This window comes from Myotis myotis, unplaced genomic scaffold (genome assembly GCF_014108235.1).
Source record: "Myotis myotis isolate mMyoMyo1 unplaced genomic scaffold, mMyoMyo1.p scaffold_m19_p_18, whole genome shotgun sequence".
Taxonomy (NCBI): Eukaryota; Metazoa; Chordata; class Mammalia; order Chiroptera; family Vespertilionidae; genus Myotis; species Myotis myotis.
The window spans coordinates 28904608-28931270 of NW_023416322.1; the positions used below are offsets into that span (position 1 = coordinate 28904608).

Genomic DNA, 26663 nt, shown 5'->3' on the forward strand with positions numbered 1-26663 from the left:
TGACCATGTCTTGATTACACATCAGAAAAGAAACAAATCACACATTTCTCAGAAACTGAAATTTTATAAAAAGGCATTTTTCTCTTATATCCATAAAATGATATAATTTTTCCAAGTATAGAAATATGTCATAAATTATACAGAATGTTCCTTAATTACAGTTCAATGCAACTTGGTACTTTCCTCCCTCCCTAAAAAATGAGAGAGAACCAAAAAAATAATATATAACTGTATATATATATATATATAGATAAATTTATATTTATATAATAGACAAACCAAATATGAAAAAAAATCATTTCCTCTTTGGTATAAAAATCAGACTCTCACCTTGAGACACACAGACAGACATGATGCTGGGTTTGTAAACGGCGTGACCCTAAGGGACTTCCCTGTCGAGCTTTCCCTCCCCGCATCGGAGGCCCACCCACCCTGCCTCACTGCAGCCCGCCTGCAGCTCCGTGGGGCTCCACATAATGGAATGTCCAAGAGCTCTGTACCCCACCCCAGCCCGCACCATTCCTGAGGACCCCCTCCAAAGACGAGGAAAGGATTCTTCCCAAGATGGATGGAGGAAGGAGAGGTGCCGAGGCTCCAACCAGCCCCGTCCAGACCACGCCCGGCACCCAGCAGCGCCCCCACACCCGGCGCACGGCCGGCCGGTGGGGCCCGTTTACCAGAAGGGAGAAGCAGAGGCCAGCTTCCCCTTTCGGGCCACCTCAGGTCCTGGGGTACAGGTGCAGGAAAATGCCAGATGAAGAGGGAGAAGGGAGTCAGAGGGACTCTATTAATGGACTTGAGTCTACATTTAAAATGAAACAAAACCTTTTTTTAGGACTAAACTTCATACCCAGCTCTTGGCCGGAGAATGACAGGGCCACTATCCCAGGCTCCAGCCCAATGCCAGCAGGACTGAGGAAACCGGGAGTGGATATGTGAGTGTGTTGGGGGAGGGGGTAGCTCTTCACTCCCAAGGTGAGGAAGGAGACGGACCAAACCCTCCTCTGTTCTCCGGGCACCCTCTGGCTAACAGGCACCTCCCTCCTGGTCAGCCTCACTGCCCCTCAGCCCCTGGAGGGCCCGCCCAGAACTGCAGCTCCTCCCAAACCATTCCACAACTGCCAGGTGGGCACCCGTGTGCGCCAGCCTCCTTTCCAGGAGAGTTAAGACACCGACCACAACATAGAAGTCACTTAGAGGCCTCCTCCACTTGCCAAATAAAAAGACAAAACCAAACTAGACACAAACACAAACCAAGGAGAGACATACCCGACGTGAGGGGCCCAGAGGCCCCAACAGGTCTCTGGCTTCCCGGCATGATACATTCGTATGTAATTCAGGAACAGGGCCTCGAGGGCCCCTGGGGAAGGGGAGTAGAAAAATACAGAGACTCGAGTCTCCCTGTGGGCTCCCAGGCAAGGCAGGGGCAGACCCAATCTCTCAGTTTCTTCTTCTGTTTTTGGTTCCACATCTGGTCCCCCCGGGGCTGGTTCCAGATGCCAAGCCCCGACTCTGCTCGAGGCCTGCCCCTCCACCCTCCCAGCTGGTGGGAGGGCCCCTGGCTGGAATGTCCCAGACGCTTCTGGTGGGGCCAGCAGGACCGAGTCCACCAGGGGAGATGCCTGGGAGAGGCAAGGCAGGAGGACCTGCAGCTATGACACGGTCCTCTCGGTGGCCGGCCTGCCCTGTGAGCTCTGATCACTGGCACGGGGCAGAGAGGTCCCAGCCCTCATCCCTTGAGGGGCTTGTCGGCCCCTCCACTGGGACTGCTGGCGCTGTCACTCTTCTTCCTGCGCAGGCTCTCGATCCAGCTGGAGCTGGAGCGGGTGGTGAAGCTGGAGAGCGCCAGGGAGCTGAGCCGCATGTTCTTGCCCGACATGATGAGCTCCCCGAAGCCCTCCTGGTGGGAGAAGGCGTAGCCAGAGCGCCGGGACCCTGTGCGGCCCACCCGCCGCATGCAGCGGTGCTGGGCCTTCTGCTTCTTCCTCACCAGCTGGGTGTAGCGGACCTGGCGGGGCGGGGGAAGCACGAGGAAGGAGTGGCCATCAGCGTGGCTGCGTCAGACACCACCACCGAGAAGGGACCCAGAGTCCCCAGGACAGGACAGTATGGGGACCACCACCAACACGTGAGGCACGAAGCCCAAAGCCGCAGCTGCGTGCGTGTTTATGCCAGAAGGGCTTCCGGGCAGCCGGCTGCTCACCGTGTCGGAGAGATCGGGCTTCAGGTTCAGCTTGAGGAATCGGAAAGCGACCACAGGCAGGATGCAGACGACCGTGGTGAGCGCGATGGTCAGCCACACCGTGGGCTGGGCCAGGGTGTTCTGCGCGTTACCTGAGAACGCAGAGGAGTCAGGGGCCCTGGGAGTCACAGGGTGGACAGCTCCCCCACTCCCCCAGGCTCACAGCCTAAGTCATCCTGGCTTCCGGCTCCTCCCTGCTCCCCATAGAGGTAGCTCCAAATTTGACTCTCGCTCCAAACTCCCCCCAAAACTTCAGGCCTGTTTCTCTAACGGCCTAGTTGACATCGCTGTTGAACCTCTAACGGGCATCTCCATTTCTAATGGCCAAAAGTGAACTATCATTCCCTCCACCCCAACCTGCTCCATGTGCCCCGCTCCAGAAAGGCCACCTCCCATTCCGCTGCCACCACCAACAGCCCAGAAGCCAACTCTGACTTCTCTCTCGCACACTGCTCCTCCCATCCGCACACTGCTCCTCCCATCCGCACACTGCTCCTCCCATCCGCACACTGCTCCTCCCATCCGCACACTGCTCCTCCCATCCGCACACTGCTCCTCCCATCCGCACACTGCTCCTCCCATCCGCACACTGCTCCTCCCATCCGCACACTGCTCCTCCCATCCGCACACTGCTCCTCCCATCCGCACACTGCTCCTCCCATCCGCACACTGCTCCTCCAATCCGCTGGCTCTACTCCCAAATGCCTATGGCTCCCGCCACTGTTCGCTGCACTGCAAGCCACCCCTGCTCTCACCCGATTACTGCTGGAGCCACCTTTCCCTCTCCACTTTATCACAGTAAGAGTGATCCTTTAAAACATGTCAGCTTATGTATCTATTAACTTATAAACCGTGTGTCTCTCTCACTGAAATATGAAACCCAGGATTCTGTCTGTTTTGTTAACTGCGGCATCCCCAGCATCCAGAATAGGGGGTGACCGAAGGCCCACTGGGTGAGTAAATGAAAAGATCTCAAGAAAATGCCAAAAGCGCAAATGCATCTTTCACCTCATGCCTCCCAACCAGCCCGTTTGGCACCCACCACAGCCACCTTGTCACCAGCTCTGAGCAGCCTCACACCGTCACTGCAGCAGCTTCCTCAGTGGCCACCACTGCCAGATTCATCTCTCTGAAGTAATCCTTTGCTGTCATTCCCCACTCTCTCCTCCTCAAAAAACAAAAAGCCCCTGGCCAGTCTGTCTCAGTGGGTACAGCGTTGGCCTGTGGACCGAAGGGTTCCATCTTCGATTCCCATCAAGGGCACGTACCTGGCTTGCAGGCTCCTCCCCGGCCAGGCCCTGGGCAGGAGGCAATCAATTGATGTGTTTCTCTCACATCGATATTTCTCTGTCTTTCCCTCTCTCTTCCACTCTCTCTAAAAATCAATGGAAAAATATCTTCGGGTGAGGATTAGAAATAAAAATAATACCAATTATTATAATAATTTAAGGAAAAAAAGGCTCCTGGCACGTCAGATGAAAACCTGACAGCCTGGCAGTCTGACGCCTGAACGTCCGGCCTTCCACGGCCTCTCTCCCACTGTTCTCAGTGGGGGTTCCCCACCGCCCTGGCTGGAGCTCTCTCCCTGCCCGAGAAACAAGTGGCCCTTTCACACTTTCAGCTCCCTGACTTGGAACCCGACTCCCCGATCCTGGCACCACTCACAGCAGCCTCCTGTGTGGGACTCTCCCTGACCACCCCACATGCTGTCACTTTGCTGACCATGACGCCTGCCAGCCCTCGTCCTCCTTCGGGCCTGACCGCGTACAGCCTAGCAGGACTGTGCTTCACGTTCATGGGCATGGAGCCCTCTGAGGGCAGCACCGGGGTCAGACACACCCAGCCTTCCCCCAGCACCTTGTAGAACTGACACCTGAGGAGCGCCCAGGAACTGCTCGCGGAGTGCAGACCGGCTACCTGCCCTGTGAGTCCCAGGACAGTCGTGACACCCCAGTGATTCCAGGGGAAGCCAGAGACTCACCCACAAACCGGAACTGGTTGGGAAACATGTCAAAGAGCCCATTGCTGTGCATGGCAAAGAGAATGGCAAAGTAAACAGCCACGCTGCCCCAGATGAAGAAGTGGTTGATGGCCGTCCAGTAGCCCGTATCCAGCCCAATCTGCAACAAGCAGGAGCTGTCACAGGCAGAAGGAGGAGCACCCCAAAACCTGTCCCCTTCCCAGAAACAGAACTGCCGTGCCCAGGGCGGCCCCAGGACAGGAGGCTCACTCCTTCCAGAGGTGAGGGCAGGTCCCCAACTGCCTCTGACCTGCACGCTGACCACAATGACCAGCGACGTGGCCACAGTGACTGCGAAGGACTGGTAGTCGGCCAGCTGGGTGCCGTCGTCCCGGGTGGCCTCCGCAAACACTCCGTAGGGGATGAAGAACAGGAGGACGGAGGTGTAGATGCCCTGGGCGATGCAGATGAAGAATTCCCGCTTGTTGAAGAGGAGGTTCAACTGGCCCGGCTCGTACAGCTTAGGGTACTCCATGCTCCGCTGCTCGGGGACGTCCTGTGTGGGGAGCCCAGGTCACACACGAGGCCTCAGAAGCGGCCGTTCTGACTGGGCAGACTCTGTCCCTGCCTCCTGCTTTCTAAGTTCTTTGACACTAGATCTAACTTCCGGCCAACTGCCCCCGATCAGTCTTTGCTCAGCCACCCAGGGGAGTCACAGGTCAGCAGTGGCTGAGAGGAAGAACACCCACCAGCTGGGAAAAGGCCGTGCCAGGGCCACAGGCAGAGGGCACACGTCACACGCCCACCACTGTCAGCCTGACTCCTCACAGCAATGTCTTTCTCCCCATCCTGCGTGATCATCACACGCCCCGTACCTGATCGAAGACCCCCATGGCCAGGACTGGGAGGGAGGTATATACGATGTTGTAAAGGGTGATGAAATACTGGTCATAGACGGTCTGGAAAGAAAACGGGGAGAGAGAGGAAAGAATATGTCACCCCTCTTCACTACAAGTCAGGCAGAGGAAAACGGCGATGTGGTGTATACGGAGCCCCAAGGAATTTTCTGGAAGTCGCGCCCACTCCTTCAATAAGCATTTTTTAAATGCATGAACCAGAAAAAGCTAGGCCCTAAGGGATTAAGCTTTGAACAGAACAGATACAATCTCTGCCTTAAGGAACTTACAGACAGACAAGCCAGTGGACTACGAGCTCACTACCTGGGCTGAGAAGCCGCAGAAGAAGCCAAACCAGAAGTGGACCATGGTGAAGGCAAAGTTCTTGTAGAAGAAATAGCAGAGGAACTTGCACATGCGCAGGTAGGACCAGCGCCCGTGCACCAGCAGGAGGCGCTGCAGAAACTTGAACTGGGAGAAGGCGTAATCCGAGGCCAGGACAGCCTGGATCCCTTCTTGCCCGCTGATGCCCACACCAATGTGAGCCGCTGCAGAGACAAGAGGGGACACGAGGGTGAAGATGGCCACGCACCTGAGAATCCCACCAACTCAGAGCCCCGTCCCCCTTTAGTCTTCCCTGGTTCCCCAACCTCAGGGGCCTCTCCCTCCACCCTCCCACCCAACCTTCACATCTACACACGACACTCACTTTTGATCATGCTGACATCATTGGCTCCATCCCCAATGGCAAGTGTCACAGCCTTCTTGTACTTCTTCACCAGTTCCACCACCTGCGCCTTCTGCAAGGGCGTCACCCGGCAGCAGATGACAGCTTTGCAGGCACAGGCCGTCTCCAAAAACTCCAGCTCCATGTCGGCCTCCAACGCATGGGCCTGCGACACAGAGAGCCTGAGAGGCCCTGTCTTCCCCAGGAGAGACTGGGCGTCAGCCTCGCCCCGTCCCCTTAAAGACCACAGACCCCCAAAGTCGAGGGAAATCAGAACAAGGTAAAACCTAAACGCCATTCGGAGAGAAGTGCTCTCTGGGAAAACACTGCCCAAACTAAGGATGGCGACACTCACCAGACTGTGTCCATTGATGACCAGGGCGTACTCCCCAGCCACGGCCTCCAGGACAGAGGTGAGCTTGGGAGAGGAAGGGTTCCCGTGGCAGGTGAAGCCGTTGCCGACGGTGCGGGACGGGTCCACCATCTTCTCCCGCGCCTTCCTGCGGAGGGGTAACGGGACCGTGGTCTTCCTGACAGGAACAGGGATTCCGGCCCAATCAGGGCCCAGGAAGCCCCCCCCGCCCCCTGACCCACGTTCACAACACCGAGCACCCGCCGGCTCGGCCCGTTTACCTGAGCTCCTCCCGCACCTCCAGGACGGTGTGGCCAGTGACCACGAACACCTCCGACATGTCGTCCGTCAGCATCTTGCAGGAATAGCCAATGTTCACAGCCGTCTCTACCAAGAGAGAACGCAGGAGCTACGAGCAGGCCCCCAACAAAGTCAGCGCCTCTCCTGCCTGACGTCCTGGGCTCATGCAGGACCCGAGGGGGCTGCTGTCCAGATGCCACTGCCTCTGCCCCACTGGGCTCTCACCTTGTTTGTCTCCGGTGAGCACCCAGATCTTGATGTTGGCCAGTGTCAGGAGGGCTATGGTCTCTGGAACCCCTTGCTGAAGCTTGTCCTCAATGGCCGTTGCGCCCAGCAGCTGAAATACCACAAGGGTCCCTGGCACGAGTCCCAGACCCGAGCCTTCCTGGCTCACCCCTGGCCCATTCCGTAGCCCGTACCATCATGTCACTCTCAATCTCCTCGTACACGCTGGCCAGCCTGTCCTCCCGGCTGTCCTGGGCCAGGCTGGCCTGGAGCCGCCTGTCAGCCCACTCCTCATAGTGTTCTTCGTCCAGGTCCTTGTAGGCCAGCACCAGCGTCCTCAGCCCTTCCCCTGCATATTCCTGGAGGCAGAGTCAAGAACGTCACCCCTCGCCCCTCCCTCCACACGGCGAGTAGTAGAGCCACGGGGCCCCTCCTCGCCTCACACCTACATTCAGGTGGTCGGTGGTGCTGTTGAGCAGCTCCTGGGTAGAGGGGTGGAGTCTGTCCAGCAGGATAGTGTCAGCCCCTTTGCAGTACAGCCGGATCTTCCCCTCTGGATTTCGCACTGAGTGAGGAGGGGGAGAAAGGCCCAGAAAAGCTCAGGCAGGTGCAGGCCCCCACGCCAACATATCAACAAGGGTCCCCCAGCACACCTCACCCCATTCCACACGTGCCAGCTGCCCCGCGCCCTCCAGCGCCCGGGCCTGGCCTCACCTATGACTGACATCCGCTTCCGGATATTGTTGAAGTCCAGGATGGCCAGCAGCTGGTAGGTGACGGCTGTGCCCAGCTCATGGACAGTGATGGTCTTGGGGGTACGAGAGCGGAACACGAAACCGAAGTTCCTGGCTGCAGTGACCAGGGCCCCCTCGTCCGGGGACTGGGCTTTGTAGTACAGCTCCCCTGGGTGGGAGGGAGGACACCCGTGGTGTGAGTGGCCACCCTCTCAGCCCCGTGTCCCACCCAGGGAGCCTGGGGTGGCCACCGTGCAGAGCAGTCCCCATGCTTGAAGGCCCGAGTCGGTAGGCGAGAGCGCAAGCCAGCTCTGCACTCACCTTCGTTCTTTTCCTCTGACATGACAGTATGACACAGGGAGAGGAGGCGGAAGAACTCGTGCACGTGGGGGTCCCCCATCTTAACAGCCTCCAAGAGGGTGGGGTCCCAAAATAAGAACTTCTGGTCGGCCAGAGGATTGAAGGAGAAGTCGACGGGTTCAGGCCTCTGTGGCAGGTAAGGGGGCAATCAGAAAAGGGTGGGTCACCAGGCAGCACCCCAGGAAAGGTGCTGTCTCCACCCTGCTGCTGTTCCCCGCCCTTCCAACTCTCAGGAGGAGAGCCCAAGATCCTGCCCGCTGTGGACCTCAAAATCCCCAGCTACCAATTCTTCCTTGAAATACCCATTCCTCCACGCAGCTTCCACCTCCTGACCAGGTAACACCTCGCTCCAACTACACCAACTGTTACTGGCCAGGCCCCGTTTAACTGGCAAACAGAATACACAGAAGCACTGTGGAGGCTGCACCTACCTCTCCCACTTCAGCTTTGTGTCCCAGGACATCGAACACATCACCTGCACACAGCCAGGACGAGAAGCCACATCAGAGCCAGGGTGCCCCCCAAGCAAGGGGAGAAACCTCCAACACCCCCCTCCCCCCCCCCGCAGGCACCCGAAACCCACAACCCGAATTGTTGAGCAAATGTCACACAGATTCACACGGCTGACTCAAAGGACAGGCGGCAACAGGCACCCTGGATCCTTGGAACCCCAGGACTAAAGGTCATGGCACCCACTGCTCCCCATCCCGCCCCTGGGGCCCCGCCCCCACCGCTTGCCTCCCAGGGCAGCTCCTGTTTTACAGCCTTCCCCCAAGGGCTCCCAAGCCTCCCGGGGTGCCTCTCACCCTTTGGGCCAACACAGCAGACAAGGCCTCACACACTGGCCCTCAGGCCTGAGTTAGTACAGGAAGCGGTTGTAAGAACTCCCTTCGCATAAAAGTCAGACACCACACACCCTGCCCCAAGCCATCCCAGCAGCTCAGCCACAAGGCCCCTGCCACAGGGCCACACTAGAAAGACCATGGTCACATTCCAGAGACTCACAAGGCCCCTGAACAGCAACACAGGGTGAGTCTAGCACTCCACGGGGCAGCCAAGATCCAGCCTGGCCCGGACGCCCAGAGGCCAGCGTCAGGCTTCACTGCAAACAGGAGCTCCCCCACCGCCTGGAGCCGAGACCGAGACCGAGGCCGAGGCCGGGTGAGAGGTCAGCAGGCAGGAGGGAAGCCCGGTCAGTGTCTGCTTCCGACATGGGACCCAGAGTGGACCCTTTCAAGGCCCCCCAGGCCCCGGTAGGAAAGAACTAAAGACCCAAATGTCAAGTCAGCTGTGGGAGCCCTGGGACCACTCTCCTTCCGGGCGAGAGGCGAGCCCCGTCCCGCGGCGCCTACCGTAGCTGCGGCTGTTGACGGAGCACTTGCTGAAGACCATGATGTTCTGGGTGAGGGTGCCCGTCTTGTCGGAGAAGATGTACTCCACCTGGCCCAGCTCCTCGCTCAGGGTGGTGGTGCGGGCCTCCGCGGGCGTCCGCTTCCTCGTGCAGAACATCTTCTTGTCCCAGTTGATGAAGTAGCTGTGGCCCAGGCGAATGACCTCCACACTGCACAGGAGACAGGGGGTGAGGCTGGGCGGGCAGGGAGGCGGCGCCCACCCACACAGGCCCTCTCTGCAGGCGCTCCGGCTGGTGACACCTGGGCACCTGGGCGGGGAAGGGCGGGGAGAGCCTGACGGCGGAGCCGGCCACCTACAGCCGGCAAAGGAGGTCCCCGACCCCGACCCTCTGGTGCTCTCCGGACAAAAAAGCGCAAAGGGTCCGGGCAGGCGGGGCAGGCAGCACAGGCAGAGGAGGAAGAGGGGCTGGAGACGAGGCGTTCGGCCGGTTCTTACCTCGGGGCTAATAATACAGAAACCAAGCAGAGAAAACAAGAGAAAGTGCGAGAGGAAAGGGAGGGAGAGGAGAGAGAGAGAGAGTGAGGGTCTGCGCGTGCCACCACCACACGTGCCGCCACCACAGGGCCTCAGTGCGGGGAGCCAAGAAGGCGCTCGGCCCGCTCCTCACTGGCCGCACGCAGCCGACACTCCTTCCGCCCGGCTCGGGGCTTTCAGAGAGACCATGAGGCCACCGAGAGCTGGCTCCGGAAGGCAGGGGGACCTGGGCAATGATTTCAGTTCAGGTGGCGCGGTGTTTTCAACATGCCAGGGCCTGCTCGCACCCTCTTCTCGGCTGGGCGTTTCCTTTGGGAGGGGGACCGTCAGGGTTCTCAGAAAAGGCCCTGCGTGAGGTCCGGTGCAGCCAGGCAAGGGGCCCCGGCTGGAACCCTGCTTCTGACCCGAGGCTGCTCTCAGGACCCAGTTGCTAGGCAAACGCTGCGCTAGCTGGGAATGCCTTCATGGCCGTTCTCACACTCAGCCGGTGAAGCGCCACCCCGACCTCCACTTCCCCCAAACACACACACCGTGAACTTGATGAGACTGGGAAAGAAAACTTTCTTAGGTAGCTACTGTGGGCCTGAAGACAAAACGCCGAACAGCAAGGCCCAGAGATGGAAACATAATTAGGCTGGAAGCCAGAAAACACTTGGAGAACACTGAAGAATCAGCGCTACAGTGACAATGAGGGACATGCTGCCACCCAATATCTGTGAAGTAACTTAATTTCTCAGCTATTTTCCAGTCCGGTATCTTCTATCACGGCATCCCTATGAAGACGGCGGACCAGGTACTGTTCCCATTTTACATGAGAAAACTGAGGCCTCGAGTGATTGTGGATTTACCCGTGTCACGTAACTGAGACAGCAGGACCAAACCACAAACCTGAGTCTCCCCTTAATGGTCTAGGGGAGCCCGCAGCACAGGAACTCCATCTCCTACCACTGCCACGGGCACCAGGATTCGGGGGCTGGGGAGATGGGAGGGCTGTCTGGGAGTCTGTGTGAACAGAGCTATGGCGTAAGGGAAGAGTTCTCAGACTCCGTAAAGCATTTCCTTACAAAGGCGCAGGTTCACTTAACTCAAGCGCAAGGCACGAAGTACAAAACTTCTCTCGGCCACTCTTCCTTCCTCTTCCTTCTATTCTCACTGGGCCAGCCCCTGTTAACAGCTCCCTCGAGCACCCTAGACGGCTCCCCGATCCTATTCATGCACACCACTGTCTGCCAACACTTCCTGAAACATTTAGGTGTTTTTTTTTAGGAATCCTTTAATGGTTTACTAAGTACAAAGGTGAGAGGCAAAAATTCAAGACCCTCCACAATTGGTACCAAACTCATGTTTCCAGCTGCCTGCCCCACAGCCAAACTGTCCTGTGCCCATTCCTAGACTCCCACCTCCAAGCCCGTGTTTCTAGCCCTCTCCCGCAGGCTAACCTTTCACCCATCCCGGCCACCACTCAAAGCCCAATTCAACCGCCACCTCTTCAGAGATGTCCTCCCTGATTAGCTGTGCAGGGAACGATGCATGGCCTGCGCAGCTGTGCCGCCCACACGGTATCTCAGTGTCTTACAAGGCTCGTCTCTCCCCTCCCCTAACAGTCCGCTGCTGCTGAAGGCAGAGGCCATGTTCCACATCTCTGCGACCCCTGGCTGTACACATAAGCCTGTAGGCTGGACTCCTAAAACACTTGTTCCCATTTTGTTTTATAACGTGTTCACATCTTTCTTCCTTGCCTAGACTGAAGCGCCTACAGCGAAGGAGATCCATTCCTACCTCTCCTTTGTATGTGCCACGCACCTAACATGCTTCTTTGCACAAAGTCAGCATGCAACAAACATGTGACAAATAAGCAACAGTTTCCATCCTCTACAGTCTGAAGTGCCAGGGAATGGTGGTGAAGTTAGCTCTGCACACAAAGATAATCAAAGAACATAACATGTTCACAGCAAAGGAAGAGGACACCACATTCCTGCCCGAGGATTTCACCGTCACAGACAAGAGAAGTTGGCCAAGGGACAGCCCCAGCTCCCTGGAGAGACCCCAGGCACAGAAAGCAACATACCTGACATACAGCGATATGGGCACGACGGTGTTGAGGATGATGATGTAGGACCAGAAGGAGAGGAAGCCAGAGAAAAAGGCACTGTCTACCGCCTCATCCCAGGGCAGGTAGACCTGGAAGCGCATCCCGACCTCGTGCTCCCAAATGGCATTGCCAATGGCCAGGATCACCCCCATGCAGACCAGGAATCCAAAAATCTGGGGAGGAATGAGAAGCAGAGGTGAGGCTGCCGCCGAGGAAGCCCCCAAAATCAACTGCGTCCCAGAAGGCCGTCACTCAGACCTGATCCTGCAAAAGCGCAGGCACCTTTTTTTTGTTAATCCTCACCGGAGGATAGTTTTCCACTGATTTTTAGGGAGAGTGGAAGAGAGAGGGAAAGACAGAGAGAAACATCGATGTGAGAGAAACACAATCGATTGGTTGCCTCCTGCACGCACTCCAACCAGGGCCTGGGCCAGGGATGTGCCCGCAACCGAGGTACGTGCCCTTGACCGGAATCGAACCCGGGACCCTTCAGTCGCAGGCCAATGCTCTATCCACTGAGCTAAACCAGCCAGGGCCAGGCATCTTTAAAACGGTGGCACATGCCAGTGGGAAGCACCCAGAAGTGGCGACAGGTTCTAGTCTGCCACCCACATCACATGGCCTCCTCTGAACATTTCCCATCTGTCTGATGGGGAACTGAAATAGTTGTGCAGCTCCCCATCTGACACCCAGAACCCTTAGGAGACCTCAAAGATGATAAAAGTGGGAAGCATTTGAGATCTTAGTTCCTGATATGTCCACAGTGTTGCTCAAATAAACTCTTATAAAAATTTTCAACAGGCTTTTATTTTTAAAAAAGAAGAAAAAGGGGATGAAAGTGGGAGAAAGCTGCTTTCAAAACTTCAGAAGAAACTTACTGGAAATCACCCGTTTACTTGAGCTAAGCCTCCACAAGCCAGCAACGGTGCCAAATTTCCGTCATGCTCCTTATCTCATACAGACTGACCCCTGCCCCGCAGTTTTAAAATATGTTTTTATTCATTTCAGAGAGGAAGGGAGAGGCAGAGAGAAAGAAACATCAATGATGAGAGAGAATCATTGGTCGGCTGCCTCCTGCACGCCCCACACGGAGGATCCAAGCCCGCAACCCGGGCACGTGCCCTGACTGGGAACGGAACTGTGACCTCCTGATTCATAGGACGACGCTCAACCACTGAGCCATGCCAGCCGGGCATCCCCCATTTTTTAAAACCAGGAAACAAATTGCATTTTCAGAAATGTAGATTTCTCGATAGCCAAAAATCTCATAAAACTTGTAGTCCTTGAAGAAGAATCCTAAGAGAATTTTGGAAGTTAAAAGAAAAAAAATTGAGACCATTGTCTGATTTCAGACATCCATTTGCCAAGCTGTCTTCACTTTTTTTTTGGTGGTTGTTCATTCTCAACCGAGGATATTTTTCCCATAGATTGTGAGGGAGAGAGAGTGGGAGGGAGAGTACAGAGAGGGAGAGAGAAACATCAATGTGAGAGAGACACATTGATTGGTTGCCTCCCACACGTGCCCAACTGACCGGGGCTGGATATTGAACCTGAAATCCAAGTACATGCCCTTGACTGGGAATCAAACCTGAAACCCTTGGTGCTTGGGCCAAAGCTCTAACCGTTTTACCCCACCGGCCAGGGCTGCCTTCACTCCCGATGCTTTGAACAAAACAGGAACCATCCTGGTACACAAGAGCCACCAGGGGGCGATGCAAGCCTCTGCATGAGAGCCTTAACCCACTCTCTCGGGGAGGCTGTCTCACCAGAGGCTGGCCCAGCCTTTGCAAGCTGGCATGGGGTGGGGGAGGGAGGGCAGGCAGCAGGCAAGGGGGGGGGGTGAGGGGGGTAGGGGAGGAGAGAAGGGGAGAAGAACCTGACAAGGAGCTCAAATTTCTAGCCAACAAGAGAAGGATTCGGGAATTGCCAAGAACTGAAATAGAAACTTTTCCTTCGGGATCCTTCACTCTGGGAAGGCAGGGGAAGAGCCCCCATTAGACCCCGTTCTCCATCCTCCGAATGGAAATTTTTCTTTTCATTCCTTCTCCATCCCCATGAAGGCCTCCTTGTCCCAGGCAAAAGCAAACAGAAGGTCACATGCTACACTAAGTCATCATCATAACTGGAATCCAGAGAAAGGAAGACTTGTTTCAGCTTTAAGTTGTTGATTCATACACGTTTTTAAAAATAATATCTGCCCAGTCTAAAAGGAACCTGAAATAAACACTGCCTTTGAGTGGCTTACCTGCCAGTGGCTTTAAAGCCAAAACCTGAAGCTTGGCTACTGACCAGGGAGGAAAGATGGGAGCAGAGGGAGGACCAGGAGGGCACGGCAGGGAACCGTAAGTGGGAAGCTTACCCAAAGCACCAGAGTATTCATTAGGCGATCAATGCTTGTTCTCTTGAATTTCGTCCTGCCGCTGTTCTGCATCAGCTTAGTATCCGGACCTGCAAAGGAAGAGGAAGGGCTAGGAAGCCAAATAAGGAACCTGCCTCTGGGCTCCTGCCCAGTCCCCAGACGACAGGACATCAGCGTGGAAGAGAGACACAGGCTGGATGGCCAGGGGGCCTGTCTTCAGGGCTGCAGGGTGTCGACCTTATTCATGGAACCAGCCCCCTCAGCTTCCTGCCAGCCTCTGAGGGGGCGGGGAGCCAGCCCTCGCCCTCGCCCGGCTTTCTCTGCGCGGAGGCTCACCTGCGAAGATGACCAGCCCGAAGCACCACTCGGTGTTCCGCAGCACGCAGCCCCGCAGCAGCATGTTCTGGTTGCTGAGGGGGAACTTGTTCTCCTTCCAGTACAGCGTTCCACTGAATTTGTCCAGCTTGTTGTTGGGAGGTTCGCAGATCACCTCACCTGAATGGAAGACAAGAGCGCCCCTGCTCAAGGTACCGTCTGTAGCTTGACCGAGAGACAACAAAATAGAGGAAGCAGCGGAGGGAGAGGCTGTGAGGACGTGGGCCCATCCAGACACTGCTGGTCACTGTGAGCTGATGGGAAAGGAATGGGGCCACGTGAACTCCTATTACGAGGACACACACCCTTGGGCCCCGTAATCCCACTTGGGGACTCTGTTCTACAGAAATAAGAGCACGGGTCACAATTTGTATTGAAGCATTATTTGAATAGAAAGACTAGACACAACCAAAGGGTCAGTGAATAGTTGAGTAAATTATGACACATCAATTCTATGAAACAATATGCAGCTATTGAAAAATGAAGTAAATTTCTTTCTATAGTGATGTGGTAAGGTAATGATGATGAAATTAATAGGTACGGGCAGCCTGCAGGGATTTGGGGACAGTACGATCCCACCGATTTATGTTTGTATAAACGGAAAAAAAGTATGAATGAAAACACATTCAAGTGCCTGTCAAGCTGACTATTTAGGAAGGTAGGACTAGAGGACAGGAGAGCTTTTTCCCGTGCATGCTGCTCAGTGTGTCTTGTTCAAGGGGCGTGTAGCACACTGTTCTGAATTGAATAAGAATAAGAAATAAGAATAAGCTGAAATTCTATCAATATGCACAGCCAGGAGGGAGTTATCACCCATGAAGATCTCTTGAAATGACCATTCATTAAAAAACAAGTGGTAGTGCCCGGCGGGAGTGGCTCAGTGGTTGAGCATCAACCTATGAAGCAGGAGGTCATGGTTTGATCCCCGTCAGGGCACATGGCCGGGTTGCGGGCTCCATCCCCAATAGGATGCATTCAGGAGGCAGCCGATTAATATTCTATATCATCACTGATATTCTCTCTCTTCCTCTCCCTTCCTCTCTGAAATGAGTAAAAACATATTTGAAAACTGGTAGCCACCTGGCATTCCTGACACCGCCACACCACCGACCCCCCACAAGAGTCCAGGGAGCTCCATAATCACAGCAACAAGAAGCCCAAAGGAGGAAGTACAATTTAAACCCCAAAACCCGACCGCCTCCTCTTCCTGAAAGGTACTTCTCCAAAATTACTCACCATCAAACTTGGCCAGCTTACTGACGTCTCCCAGCTCCCAGGTGACTGGGATCGCCTGGCGCACTTTCATGTTGGTCTCTCTGGAAGGACACCCACAGTCCTGCTTACCCAATTATTCTTAAAGGTGCACATCCCTCAGACCTGGGGACCTCTTTCCAAAACAAGCTTGGTACCCCTTCGGAGGCAGGAGAGGGGGGACACTAAGCATGCCACTCACCCATCGAGTTCTGCGGTCTCTATGTAGCACAACCCATGAGGCTCACTGCTGGAGAGGAGGAGGAGGTCCGCCTAGAGAGAAGACCTAGTGAGAACCCAGAGACCCGATCCTCCACCCCCCATGGGCTCTGTGGGGATCCTCCTTCCACCACGCATTCTTTGCTTGCTTAGTCCCAAGCATGTGAATGGCCAGAAAGCAGCCAGCCCCAACCACACTAATATGACACAGGAGCTTCTCATTCAAGAAAGGCTCCTCCCAGAGTGTTTAAGAGGCAGCACGAACCAGGAGAGGCTCATCCTTTCTGCCGAGGAAGCCCCCTGTCGGCCTAGAGGGGCACCCTTACCGCCACAAACTGGTTATTTTCTAGCTTGATGATGTCACCAACACAGACATTCATCCACTGCTCCTGCTGGAGGCTGAGGCAACGGGAAGACAGAGAGGAGGCTGTCAGCAGCCAGAGAATTTCCCAGAAACCCCTGTCCTCCCAAGGCCTTCCGTCTCGACTGGCACTCACATTCCATTGATCAGCACCTGAGACTGACGGTTATTCACCTGGTTATCACTCTTGTGGCGGAACTGAAAAGGAGGAAACTAAGAATGGTAAGACACCTGCTCCTGCTCCCAGGGATGCAGATGCATCGGTGGCATGCAGAGCATGCTGGGTAGCAGCTATATATACCTGTTCACAGATCTAATCTTTCTCTCTCTCTCTGCCTCCCCCTCCCTACTCTCAGCCACCATATCATGAATCTAGCTGGACCAGGTAAGGGATGGCAATGGATACAACTCACATAGTCATCAGTGGCATCTTTAACAGCGGTGATGGTGAGGACAAGAACCAAAGGCACAATGGTGGTGAACCAGGACAGGGACGAGATCTGTGGGATCAACTGGGAAGAGGAAAGAGGAGGCATGCCTCTGAGGCCCCTCCTGTGCCTTCTTCTCCCTCGACCTTTCTCCTCCTGGACTGTATTTGGCCTTGGGAGTTGCCAAGGGTCTCCCACAGTTACTTACCTGCAGAATAAGAAGGAACAGGAAGTAGGTATTGGCAACTTCCTGGAACTGCTCAAAGAGGTTGACAGGCAGGAAGGTGAGAATATTGTACTTGGAGGTCTTGATGCAGTTACTCTATGGCCGTGGGAGAGAAGACAATGAGGCAGCCTCCAACCCCAACCCAGAAGCAGACTGAGGGTGCCTCTTCATCTACCCTGCCCTAGACCTCGGTCCCCAAAAGCCGGCACCCACAGGTGTGGGAGGGAAAAAAACAAAGAGAAGGGAGCCTCCTGGGGTCACTGTAACCTCTTCACCAACAGGTGAAGGCATGAAAAATTCAGCACAGTAGCAGATGGAGTGGTGAGGAGGCTGCCTCCCCCTCCCCCAGCACTCTCCAGTCCCCCGCTCCTGCGTCCTGCACCTTTCCCCTTTCCAGCTCGGGAGGAAGGTCCGAACGGTGGTCCAGAGCCACTCACCGCGTACTGGAATTTCTCATTGTATTCTCGGTCATTGGCCCGTGCCCTCCTTTCTTCTTCTGCAACGGAACAACACTGCAGTCAGGGGGAGCAAACTGAGGCCTGGCCCAGCAGCTGGCCAGGCGCGCCCCAGGCTGTGGGGTTTGCGCGGAGGGCCCTTGGTTCTGTGCGCAGTACAGTTTTAAGGAGTTAGCGCCACACCTGAGGTGTCACTAAATTCCTCCCTCTGGTCCACCTCTCACCACAAGCCTGATGGCTGGGCTTTGCAGGCATCACATTCACAAAACAAGATGCCTTCTTTCCTCACCAACAACCCTCAAGGTCTTCCACTGGGGGCAGGCCGTTCCTCTCCCCTCCCATTCATTAATTAATGCCTGAGGCCTGTATGGTCCTGGGAATCCCAGAGGAATAGCAACTGGAGCCAGAAGCTCCTTCCCCTGGGAACCCCCCTGCAGACCTAGCGGCAGTGGTACCGTCCTCTCCTACTGGGAGGTGGGTAGGTGGCAAGACCGAGGGTCACAGTGCCCTGGAACTGCTCTGCGGCAGTATCCCAGCCCCATGTGCAGTCCCCCCTACAGGAGCCTCTGCTTGTCACATGTCGGCAGCAGTGGCTTCTGACTGGCCTGCAATGACATCACCTAATTTTAAAGCTCATCTTCAAGTAGAAGGGGGGGTTCAGGGATATGGGTCATGCAGACAGAGACAGACATGAAGGAGAGAGGAAAACAGCTGCTCTCTAAATGTGTGCCATCTGCATACATGTCCCCTATTTAACACAGCTGTCGCGGAGGCTGTGACCCATGACCTACGCCTATCCTGAAACTCCGCCGATCTGGGACTGTCGGCACCAAGTTCAGGGACAGAACACGGGGTGTCTTAGGAAGGGTTCTCCAGCCCATCCATCTCCCAGGGTCACGTTTACCACAGGCTGAAAAGGGGGCATCCTGGTCTGGCAGTAAACATAATGCCTTAGTCCTGGAGCCAGAGCAGCATTCCACACCCCTCCCCTCGGCCATCACCCCTCACCCCTCACCCCCTCCCGAGACCCCTGCACAGCTCACTGCGGCACAAAACCTCAGACCACCACATCCTCTGCCCCAGAGCCCTTCCTCTCGGACATCACTTTACTCCCAGAAACGTCCCCGGAGGGGACCCTCGGCTGAGACCTCTGCTCAGCCGCCAAAGACCATGCAAGGGGAGAGAGAGGGACCGACCCGCCGAGCCAGGACCTCTGGGCGTGCAAGGAGAGGAACGGGGAAGGCCGGGGGCGGCTGAGGACAAGCGATGTCAGGGTGGGAGAGGGAATGATGGGCTCGGGAGAGCCGCCCGTCGCTGCCTCCCGTTACCTGTCCCCCAAGAGGGCTTCTTTCGGCTCCAGGAGGGGGGCGCCCCGGCCCGGGCCCACTTCTCCGGCATCTCCTTGGGGACTGTCATGATCCCGGTGGGAGCGGGGGAGGGCGGCCTGCTTGTGGGTCGGTCCTGGGGCTCAGTGGCGCCGATGCGGCGGCCCCCCTGGGAGGCGCAGGAGCTGCGGCCGCTCAGAGGGGAGCCCGGGCCGTCGGGCGCGCACCCCAACTGCAGCCCCGGCCATCCTCCCGGCCGCCCTCGCCCGGGGACGCCGCGCGCTCAATGACGCCGCAGCCGCGGGTCCGGACGGCCCAGCCGACACCGGAGCGGAGTGGTCCCGAGCCGCGCGCACGCCCCGGCCCCGCCCCGCGCTCCCGGCCGCCCGGCAGCCGTCCGCCAGCGCCGCGTAGGCGAAAGCCTGGCCCCGCCCCGCCTCCTGTCCGGCCAATGCGGGCGCGGGGACGACCGTGTTGCGGGGGCAACCGCTTTGGTCCCACCCCCGCCCGCCCGCCCGCAGGAAAAGTGGGACCCGGGAGGATGAGAACGGAGGGAGACAGGAGGCGTGAGGACCGAGGGGAGAGGATGGAAACAGCTCTCCCGGCCGGAGAAGAGGCTCCGGGTACCCCAAAAGAAGGCTCTGTGTGCAGGGCCGGTGGGCGGGCACTCAGCACCCTCCCAGGGAACGCACTCAGGGATCAAAGGGAAGCACGGGGTTCCCTAGGCTCCCCCAGGACGAGGCGCTCCCATCTACCCTCCTGCACACGCATCACCATTGTCCCCGCCCCTTTGCTCCCGGAGCCACAACCCCTACTATCAGGTGTCCCCGATAGTCCAGGGGACCCCCCAACTCCTGCCTGTCTTACCTGGGGGGCGCTTTTTTGCACACAGTGCCATCTCACCCAGCAAGGTCCCAGCAGTCCCATGGGAGGCCCTGCGGGAAGGTGACATGCGGGTGAGGTCGAGAGCCTGAGGGTCACCCTTCGTTCCTTTCTTCAGGCGCCTCCTGAAGCTTTCTGCGCCGGTTCTAGCCTTGCTCCTCCGTCCCCAGCCTTACCCCCCACTCCCACCAACACTCTGCTCCGATGGGTCCCTGGAAAAGGAGACTCGCTCCCCCCGTGCCCCTGCCTGGGATCACACAGCGGGGCCGACCGTTCACAAAGAGCAAGACCTGCAGGGACCGGAGGTGGCAGAGAGGGGAGGCCAGGCACTGACCGGAGGGGCACAGCTCTCACGGGACCCATCCCAGGGCAGCGGATGCCCCCAGGTGCCCTCCTCGCGGCAATGAATGGTGCCTGTGTTTACTGGAAAGCAGATTTTCCACCCGAGGGTAGGGTGGGGTTGAGGGAACACCAGCCAGGAAACACCTGGCAGAGCATCAGGAAGCAGGGTGGGCAGGCTCTACCCTTCTCACAAGTCATAACCCTCCACCCCCTCTCCCCGCTGGGGGCTGTCATGGTCTCCTCCTGCGGGGGAGCTCCCGTTAGAAGCCCGGCCTTCACGTCCTGCACACAGTCCCCACCTTCCTGGGCAAGCAAGGCTCCCCGACCCCACGAGGAGGTGCCCTCTCCCCCCCACCCCCAGCCTGTCCTGCCCGCCTGGCACTGGTGCGGGCTCCAGAGCATCCGTCAGATGGACCGCTGCGTCCTTCCGTCTCCCCTGTCCTTCCTCCCACCTGACAAGGTAAAAGTTTGGGCTTCCGAGACAGGGTCCCAGAGCCTCGCCCGACCCCCAGCCTGGTCCAGAGGACACTGCCAGCCAGTGCTGGGTCCTCCATCACCTCCTCTTTGTCTGCACGGGGCAACCCCGCCAGCCTTCGGCCCCCAGAGGTACTAATTGCCCGTCTGCCAGCCTCTGTAATCACAGACGCGGCCGCAGCCTGTCGCCCACACCAGTTGTCTCTTCGCAGACAGACGCCCTTCCTGAGCCCGATCAGGCAACGCCGAGACCCACAGCCCTCTTCCTCCCGGCCCTCCCCGGCCCTCGCCGGCTCCAGAAGGAAAACCTCATCCACATTTCAGAGATGCCAGGCCGCCCCAGGGCCCCCGGCCAGGGTCTCCACCCAGTCTAGAGGGTGAGTCACGGAGGGTGGGGTGTGAAGGGGACCGTGAGGACAGGGTGCAGGGTGCAGGGTGGGCGCCTCCAGGCCCCAGCCGGCCCCACCCTTCCCAGGAGGCCGGCCAGACGCTCTCAGCCCGCAGGTCTGGGTTCGAGTCCTGCCGAGTTCAGGAGGGAGCGGCACCGCTCTGGGGAGCCGGCAGCCTGGACACTGGCCGGGGAAGTGGCTCAACCTCCAGGGCCCCGGGGAGACCGGACCCCGTCCCCTACGGGGGCTGTGCTGGGAGGGGAGGGAGGGGAGACCGCGGACAGGGGCTCTTCCTGCCCCGGCCCGGCCCGGGCCCCTCCGCAGCCTCGTTGGGGATAAAAATAGCCGCCTCTGGGAGGGAGGCAGAGCTCCACCGAGGAAACCCTCCTCCTGGGCCTGGCCCGCTCCCTTCCGCCCATCCCGAGCCCGGGAAGCTGGCGGAGGGGACAGGGGTCTGGAGGGCCGGGCAGGGGACCCCCCGCCACCTGCCGCCACCCCGGGACGGAACCGGGACTCGCCGCCCAGCCCGCCCCCCGCCCCGGCTGCTCCTCACCCCCTCCCGCCTCCGGGCCCCGAGCCCGGGACCGCGCTCCTCGGCCCCCGCTTTGCGCAGCGCCCCGGCCCCGCCGCTCCCCCGGCCCCATCCCGGCGCCCCGCGCCCCGCCTCTCCGGCCACCTCCTCCGGCCCCGGCTCGGCCGTCCTCCCGCATCCCCGCCCGCCCCCGGCCCCGCGCCCGGCCTCACCTCAGCGCTCGGCGCTCGGCGCCCGCCCCGGCGGCCCCGTCCTGCCCATGCCGGGGGCTGGGGCGGGGGCGCTCGGCTCGGCTCCCCGCGGGCTCCCGCCCCCCAACTGCTGCCCCGCTCCCCCCGGGGCCTCGGCCCGCTACTTTGTGTCAGTTTCGGCCACGGCGGGGCGGAAGTGACGGCGGTGGCGGGAGAGGCGGGGGGCGGGAGTGGGTTTTGGGGAGAGGGCGGGAGGCGGGAGCCGCCATCTTGGTGCCGGGCAGGGGGGTCCCGGCCCCTCGCGCCCCGCCCACGGCCGCCGCCGCGTCAGGAAGCACCTAGGAGGCGAGAGGTCTGAGACTCGCTTTATGCGGAAGGAGGGGCTGGGGAGCCGTCTTCTCGGCTAGAAGGTCCCCTTCGGGGGGCCGGGGGGCCGGGGAGGGAGTCCCCCGGCGCCGGGCCCTTCACCCGCTCCTCCCCTGCCGCCCGGGTCTCCTCCGCTCGCCCGGCTCAGCTCCTGGATGGCGGCCCGTCCTCGAGTGACAGCCGGACCGTCTCCGCATCGGGGTGCCTCCTCCCCTTCGCCTCGCTCCCCCCCCCCCCGCCCGGTCTCGGGGCGCTTGGATGTCTGTGTCCCACGGCCAGCCCCCCACCCCGGCCCCTTGGTGGAGGCCGCCCCCCCACCCCGTACCTTCTAAGAGGAGGGGGAGCTAATGCAGGGGCGGAGGCGCCGAGGGTAGGGGCCTGGGAGTCAGACAGTGGGACCCAGGTTCGGAGCTAGTCCCCACCACCCGGCAGATTTCTGGCTTCCCCAGTCCGGCGTCCGGGGGGCGCACCCCCTGGCGGCCGCAGGGAGGACTGCGTTCCTGGGAGCCCGCAGGGTCCCCAAAGGGGCTTGTGGGACCTCAGGCTCCTCCCGGGCGGTCTCCCTGTCCCGGCGTCCGCCCCAGTTTAGGGGAAGCGATGCTTAGATGAGTAAACACAGAAGCTGCGCAGGGCCTGGTGCCTTAGTCCAGAGAAAGAATGTCGTGTCTCCAGGTCTGGGTCTCCGGCCCTCTTCAGTGTCCATGAGGGAGGTAGGACTGTTGGGGCGTCTGAGTTGAGGCAGGAGTTTCCAAGTCTTTATACTGGGCAAGCACTAGACCCTGAGCCGGTTCTGAACTCTCAGGGTGGTGCAGAGCCACCAGAAGTTGGTAAGTGGCTGTGCCAAGGGTGGCCCCCACCATAGGGGCCAGCACAGGCACCCACCACCAGCCATTACCGGCGCTGCAAGAGAAGGACAAAAGGGAGAGATGAGGGTGACCCCCCAGTCTTGCCCCAGAGGACTGGAGGCAGTAACAAGAGAACTCCCTTAAGCAGTTCCTGGGTGGTAGACGCCAGGAAAAGGAAAAGGGGTCAGAGAGGAGGAGTCCCAGGAGGGCTTATCCAGCCTCTTGCCTTAGGTAATTATCTGAATATCCCCGTTTTGTTGATGAGGTCACTGATACCCAGAAAGGCCATATGCATCCCAGAACACGACCTCTAAACCTTACTGTTTCCGTGAAAAGGGTTGGGGGAGCGGCAGAGCAAAAGGGAGAACTGGGGCTTAGAGGAGGAACACTGACCTAAGAAGCTAAGAACTATTTAAGAGGAGAATACTTAGGCTGGGAACCCAGGGGCAGAGCCTTTAGCAGAGGGAGGTTGAGTGGAGGGACAGCACCAGGGGAAGCTGGCCCGCACCTGAAGACTTCAGGGCCCCAGCCGGCCACGTAGGTGAAAATCCGTGGGCCCAGGTCCCGGGCAGGGTTGAGTGGGTATCCACAGTTGGCACCCATGGAGAGCCCGATGGCCAGGATCAAAAGGGCCACTGCCATGGGCTCCAGACCTGCAGGCACTCCCTTGTTCCGTGTGTCCAGGATGGCCAAGATCCCCACAATCAGGACCGCAGTTCCCAGAACCTTAGAGTGGACAGATGCAAAGGATTCCGATCAGCTGGCAGATAATCCATCTGCCCTCTCTCACCCAAATAGTACAGGCACCACCTTATGTCATCTGACTGTCCTATACAGGCAGCTGGGGCGGGGGATAGTGCAAAAGACAGACATAACCCCCACATCCCATCGGACCCAGAGACTTAACAATAGGTTATAGTGCCAGAGGTCAGGGACAAAGGTCACTACCAGGTCTGTCCCTCACACCTACCTGATCCAAGAAGCCATTGTTCAGGGACAAATAGGGAGCAGGGTAGGTGGCAAAGATGGAAGCTGTCTCCTTGGGGCCAGTCACTGTCAGGTTCCCACCTGTATAGTTCTGTAGGGCATCTGCAGGGGAGGGGAACACCCAGGATTTCCATCTTTCTCATTCAAAACCATTCCAAGGCACCCCTGCCCACACACAGACACCCCAAAAGTTGTTCCCTCTGTTACCATAGTAGAGAGCATAAGTGGCTCCAGAGGCGCAGAAAGCAGACAGTATCTGCACCAAGGAGTAAATGGGGAGCTTGGCCCAGGGGAGGCGTCCCAGGAGGCACATGGCCAGGGAGAAGGCTGGATTCAGGTGAGCCCCTTCAAGGATCAAGAAAAGAAAACCAACATCCATTAAGCGTCACTGCCAGGCACTCACCAGGTAACATTGGCACTCGCCCCCGCAACTCTGAAGACAGGTGTTACCATTCCCAGCAGGTAAGTTAGGAAAGTGAGGCTCAAGGTTAAGCAACTTGTCAAGGTCCCACAGTGAGCCTGGGACTGACTGCTCTTTCCCCTACAGTGCCTGTGTCTCCAGGCTCCAGCCAGACACACCGATGCTTCTGGGGGATGGCAGGTGAGGTCTTGAGCAAAGGGAACCCCAGAGGGCTTCAGGTGGGAAACACTAGCCCAGTGGTTCTCAACCTTCCTCATGCCACGACCCTTTCGTACAGTTCCTCATGTTGTGGTGACCCCCAACAATAACATTATTTTCATTGCTACTTCATAACTGTAATTTTGCTACTGTTATGAATCATCATGTAAATATCTGATATGCAGGATGCATTTTCATTGTCACAAATTGAACATAATTAAAGCATAGTGATTAATCACAAAAACAATATGTGATTATATATGTGTTTTCCGATGGTCGTAGGCGACCCCTATGAAAGGGTCATTCGACCCCCAAAGGGGTCGCGACCCACAGGTTGAGAACCGCTGCTCTAGAGGATAGCACTTACCCTTCATACTTTGCTATATATCTCGAAGTGAGCAAAGAATTAATGTGAGGAAGAGGGATGGAGAGATGTGGAAAGGGGAGGGGCTGGAATGGGCCAAAGGTATATGTGGGGAGCCTGCACGGCCATGGCATACTCAGCCCCAGGGCGCCTTATGTGCCACGCCAGCTCAGCCTGGTTCAGTGACCCTGAGTGGGAGGGGTGAAAGGATTGAGAAAAGACAGACAAGAGAATGAAAGCTGGGTCTCGGTGGGACACTGCTCCCTGATGAGGAGACAGCGCCAGTGCCCACAAGCCATGTCTTTATTTTATAGCAGATGCCACGAGGCAAAATAGGGGCGTGATCAAGTTGTTTACAGCATTCTCACTCAACTACATGCACCCGAACTCTATCACAAGGCACATGGGGCCACGTGTTTGGACCATAGGTTCAAGCTTACAGCCACAGCCGTTGGCTGTGATTGTGCTGGGAGGGCCCTGCCCTTCCAGCTGGGACTTGCACGTGGCAATGAGAGGACCCTGTCCTTTCATTACTCCGAGGCTTGAACCTAACCAAAACACTGCAGCCGCGCCCCACAGGTATATCTCAGTCCAGGGCACTAATCAAGCTCAAAAAGATAATGTCCATGAGTCACTTTTTCCTCGATAACCATACATCCACACTCACATGCATATCCTGCATGTCTAATAATCAGACCCCTCCCTCCTTACCGGAGACATTACCACCCACGTAGATGGCGACCATCACAGCCAAAGCGCCAGCCAGAAACATGGTGAAGAAGTTGCCTTTAGTTTCCTCACTGGTGACAGCCTGGGCCACAGCCCCTTGGGTGATGAGCTGGTGGGGAGAGGAAAGATGAGGAGCAGAGAACCAGGACTAGACAGCCTGGTGGACCTACAGGGGAGAGAGACTGGGAAGGTGAGGGGAATGGCCAAGAGAGGTAAACTCTGAACAAATGTGAGGGAGCAGCAAGGAAGGAAGGAAAGCAGGCAGAGGGAAGGGAAAAGAATGGGAGAAGTGAAAAAAAAAGTTAAGAAAGGGAAGGAGGGTGAGCTTGAAAGGGAGAGGAATAGGGGGAGGTCAATCTGGGGAAAAGGAGACATATGTAAAACTTTAGACAATATAAAAAAAGAAAGAAAGGGAGAGGAATAAAAATCAGGAAGTAGAGGAATACAAGAGACAAGAGGAGGGCAGAAAGAGGAATGATGGATAGTTGAAACAAGACGCCGGGGAAAGAGATAAGAACACCACAGATTAACAATAGCTTTTGCCCACCTTCTGTTCCCTTCCCTCAAGTACCCTGCCTACCATGAGCACAAACACACCCAGAAACTCTGCCAGGCACTGTCGGGCCAGGAGGCTTCGGATCCGGAGCCAGCCCTTGACTTCTGCCAGGAGCTGCATAGGGGCCATGGTGAGGACACCCTGTCTCTGGTTGCCGCTCCCTCTGTCTGCATAAGCACGCTGCTACTTCACTATATGTCTGCCCGGGGAAAAGATAAGGAAAAGACTTTAAAACCAATTAGCTCAGCTCTGGAACAGTGGCTAGTGTGTTTGCACGTACGTGTATAGAGAGGATAGAGATAACGAGAGAATGTCCCCATGTAAGCAGGCTCCGTGCATGACCAGGGCCTGGAGTTTGCCCAGGGGCCGCCATCTTCTCTGTCTCTCAGGAGTAGCCTCTTCCTATGCTGATGGATTGCGTGGCAGGATTCCAAAGAAGCCCACCCAGCACCATCTTGCAAAACCAGACGCTTTCTAGGTACCAACAGGGGCCACTGTGCCCCACTGGCTTCTCATTTCGCACTGAGTGGACTTGAGTGAGAGTCTTGGAATTCTGGATCTCCTTATTTTAATTAATTAATTTTTGTTAATCCTCACCCAGGATATTTTTCCA

At 57.5% G+C, this 26663-nt stretch overlaps 2 protein-coding genes across 7 annotated transcripts; both read right to left on the reverse strand.

The window, feature by feature from the left end:
• Nucleotides 1–44: 44 nt before the first annotated feature.
• ATP8B2 (ATPase phospholipid transporting 8B2) lies at nt 45–21759 on the reverse strand. 6 transcript variants are annotated; one of them, XR_004973341.1, is made up of 28 exons: nt 18778–19135; nt 17432–17490; nt 16977–17090; nt 16754–16852; nt 16477–16538; nt 16306–16378; nt 15963–16033; nt 15746–15825; nt 14471–14629; nt 14135–14223; nt 11752–11948; nt 9149–9357; nt 8228–8271; nt 7758–7923; nt 7417–7605; nt 7152–7267; nt 6897–7061; nt 6703–6814; nt 6459–6586; nt 6181–6325; nt 5808–6017; nt 5423–5646; nt 5078–5161; nt 4513–4758; nt 4224–4362; nt 2204–2334; nt 1270–2008; nt 45–802 (listed from the first exon to the last, which is right to left on the reverse strand). XR_004973341.1 is itself a non-coding variant. In XM_036343838.1 (28 exons), the coding sequence occupies exons 2-28, from the start codon at nt 19670–19672 to the stop codon at nt 1730–1732; spliced, it is 3621 nt and encodes a 1206-aa protein (XP_036199731.1). In that variant the 5' UTR covers nt 19673–19709; nt 21606–21759; the 3' UTR covers nt 49–1729. The 6 variants fall into 6 exon arrangements, 5 of the variants coding, with proteins under 5 accessions (XP_036199731.1, XP_036199728.1, XP_036199730.1 ...); XM_036343838.1 differs by lacking the exon at nt 18778–19135 and adding exons at nt 19642–19709; nt 21606–21759 and having other exon boundaries at nt 49–2008; XM_036343835.1 differs by lacking the exon at nt 18778–19135 and adding an exon at nt 19642–20311 and having other exon boundaries at nt 49–2008.
• A 532-nt stretch (nt 21760–22291) lies between these two features.
• Nucleotides 22292–26247, reverse strand: AQP10 (aquaporin 10). The gene is made up of 6 exons (XM_036343861.1): nt 26075–26247; nt 25477–25603; nt 23990–24127; nt 23766–23884; nt 23304–23521; nt 22292–22850 (listed from the first exon to the last, which is right to left on the reverse strand). Exons 1-6 carry the CDS (start codon nt 26177–26179, stop codon nt 22643–22645), a joined length of 915 nt encoding a protein of 304 aa, XP_036199754.1. The 5' UTR covers nt 26180–26247; the 3' UTR covers nt 22292–22642.
• Nucleotides 26248–26663: the final 416 nt, after the last annotated feature.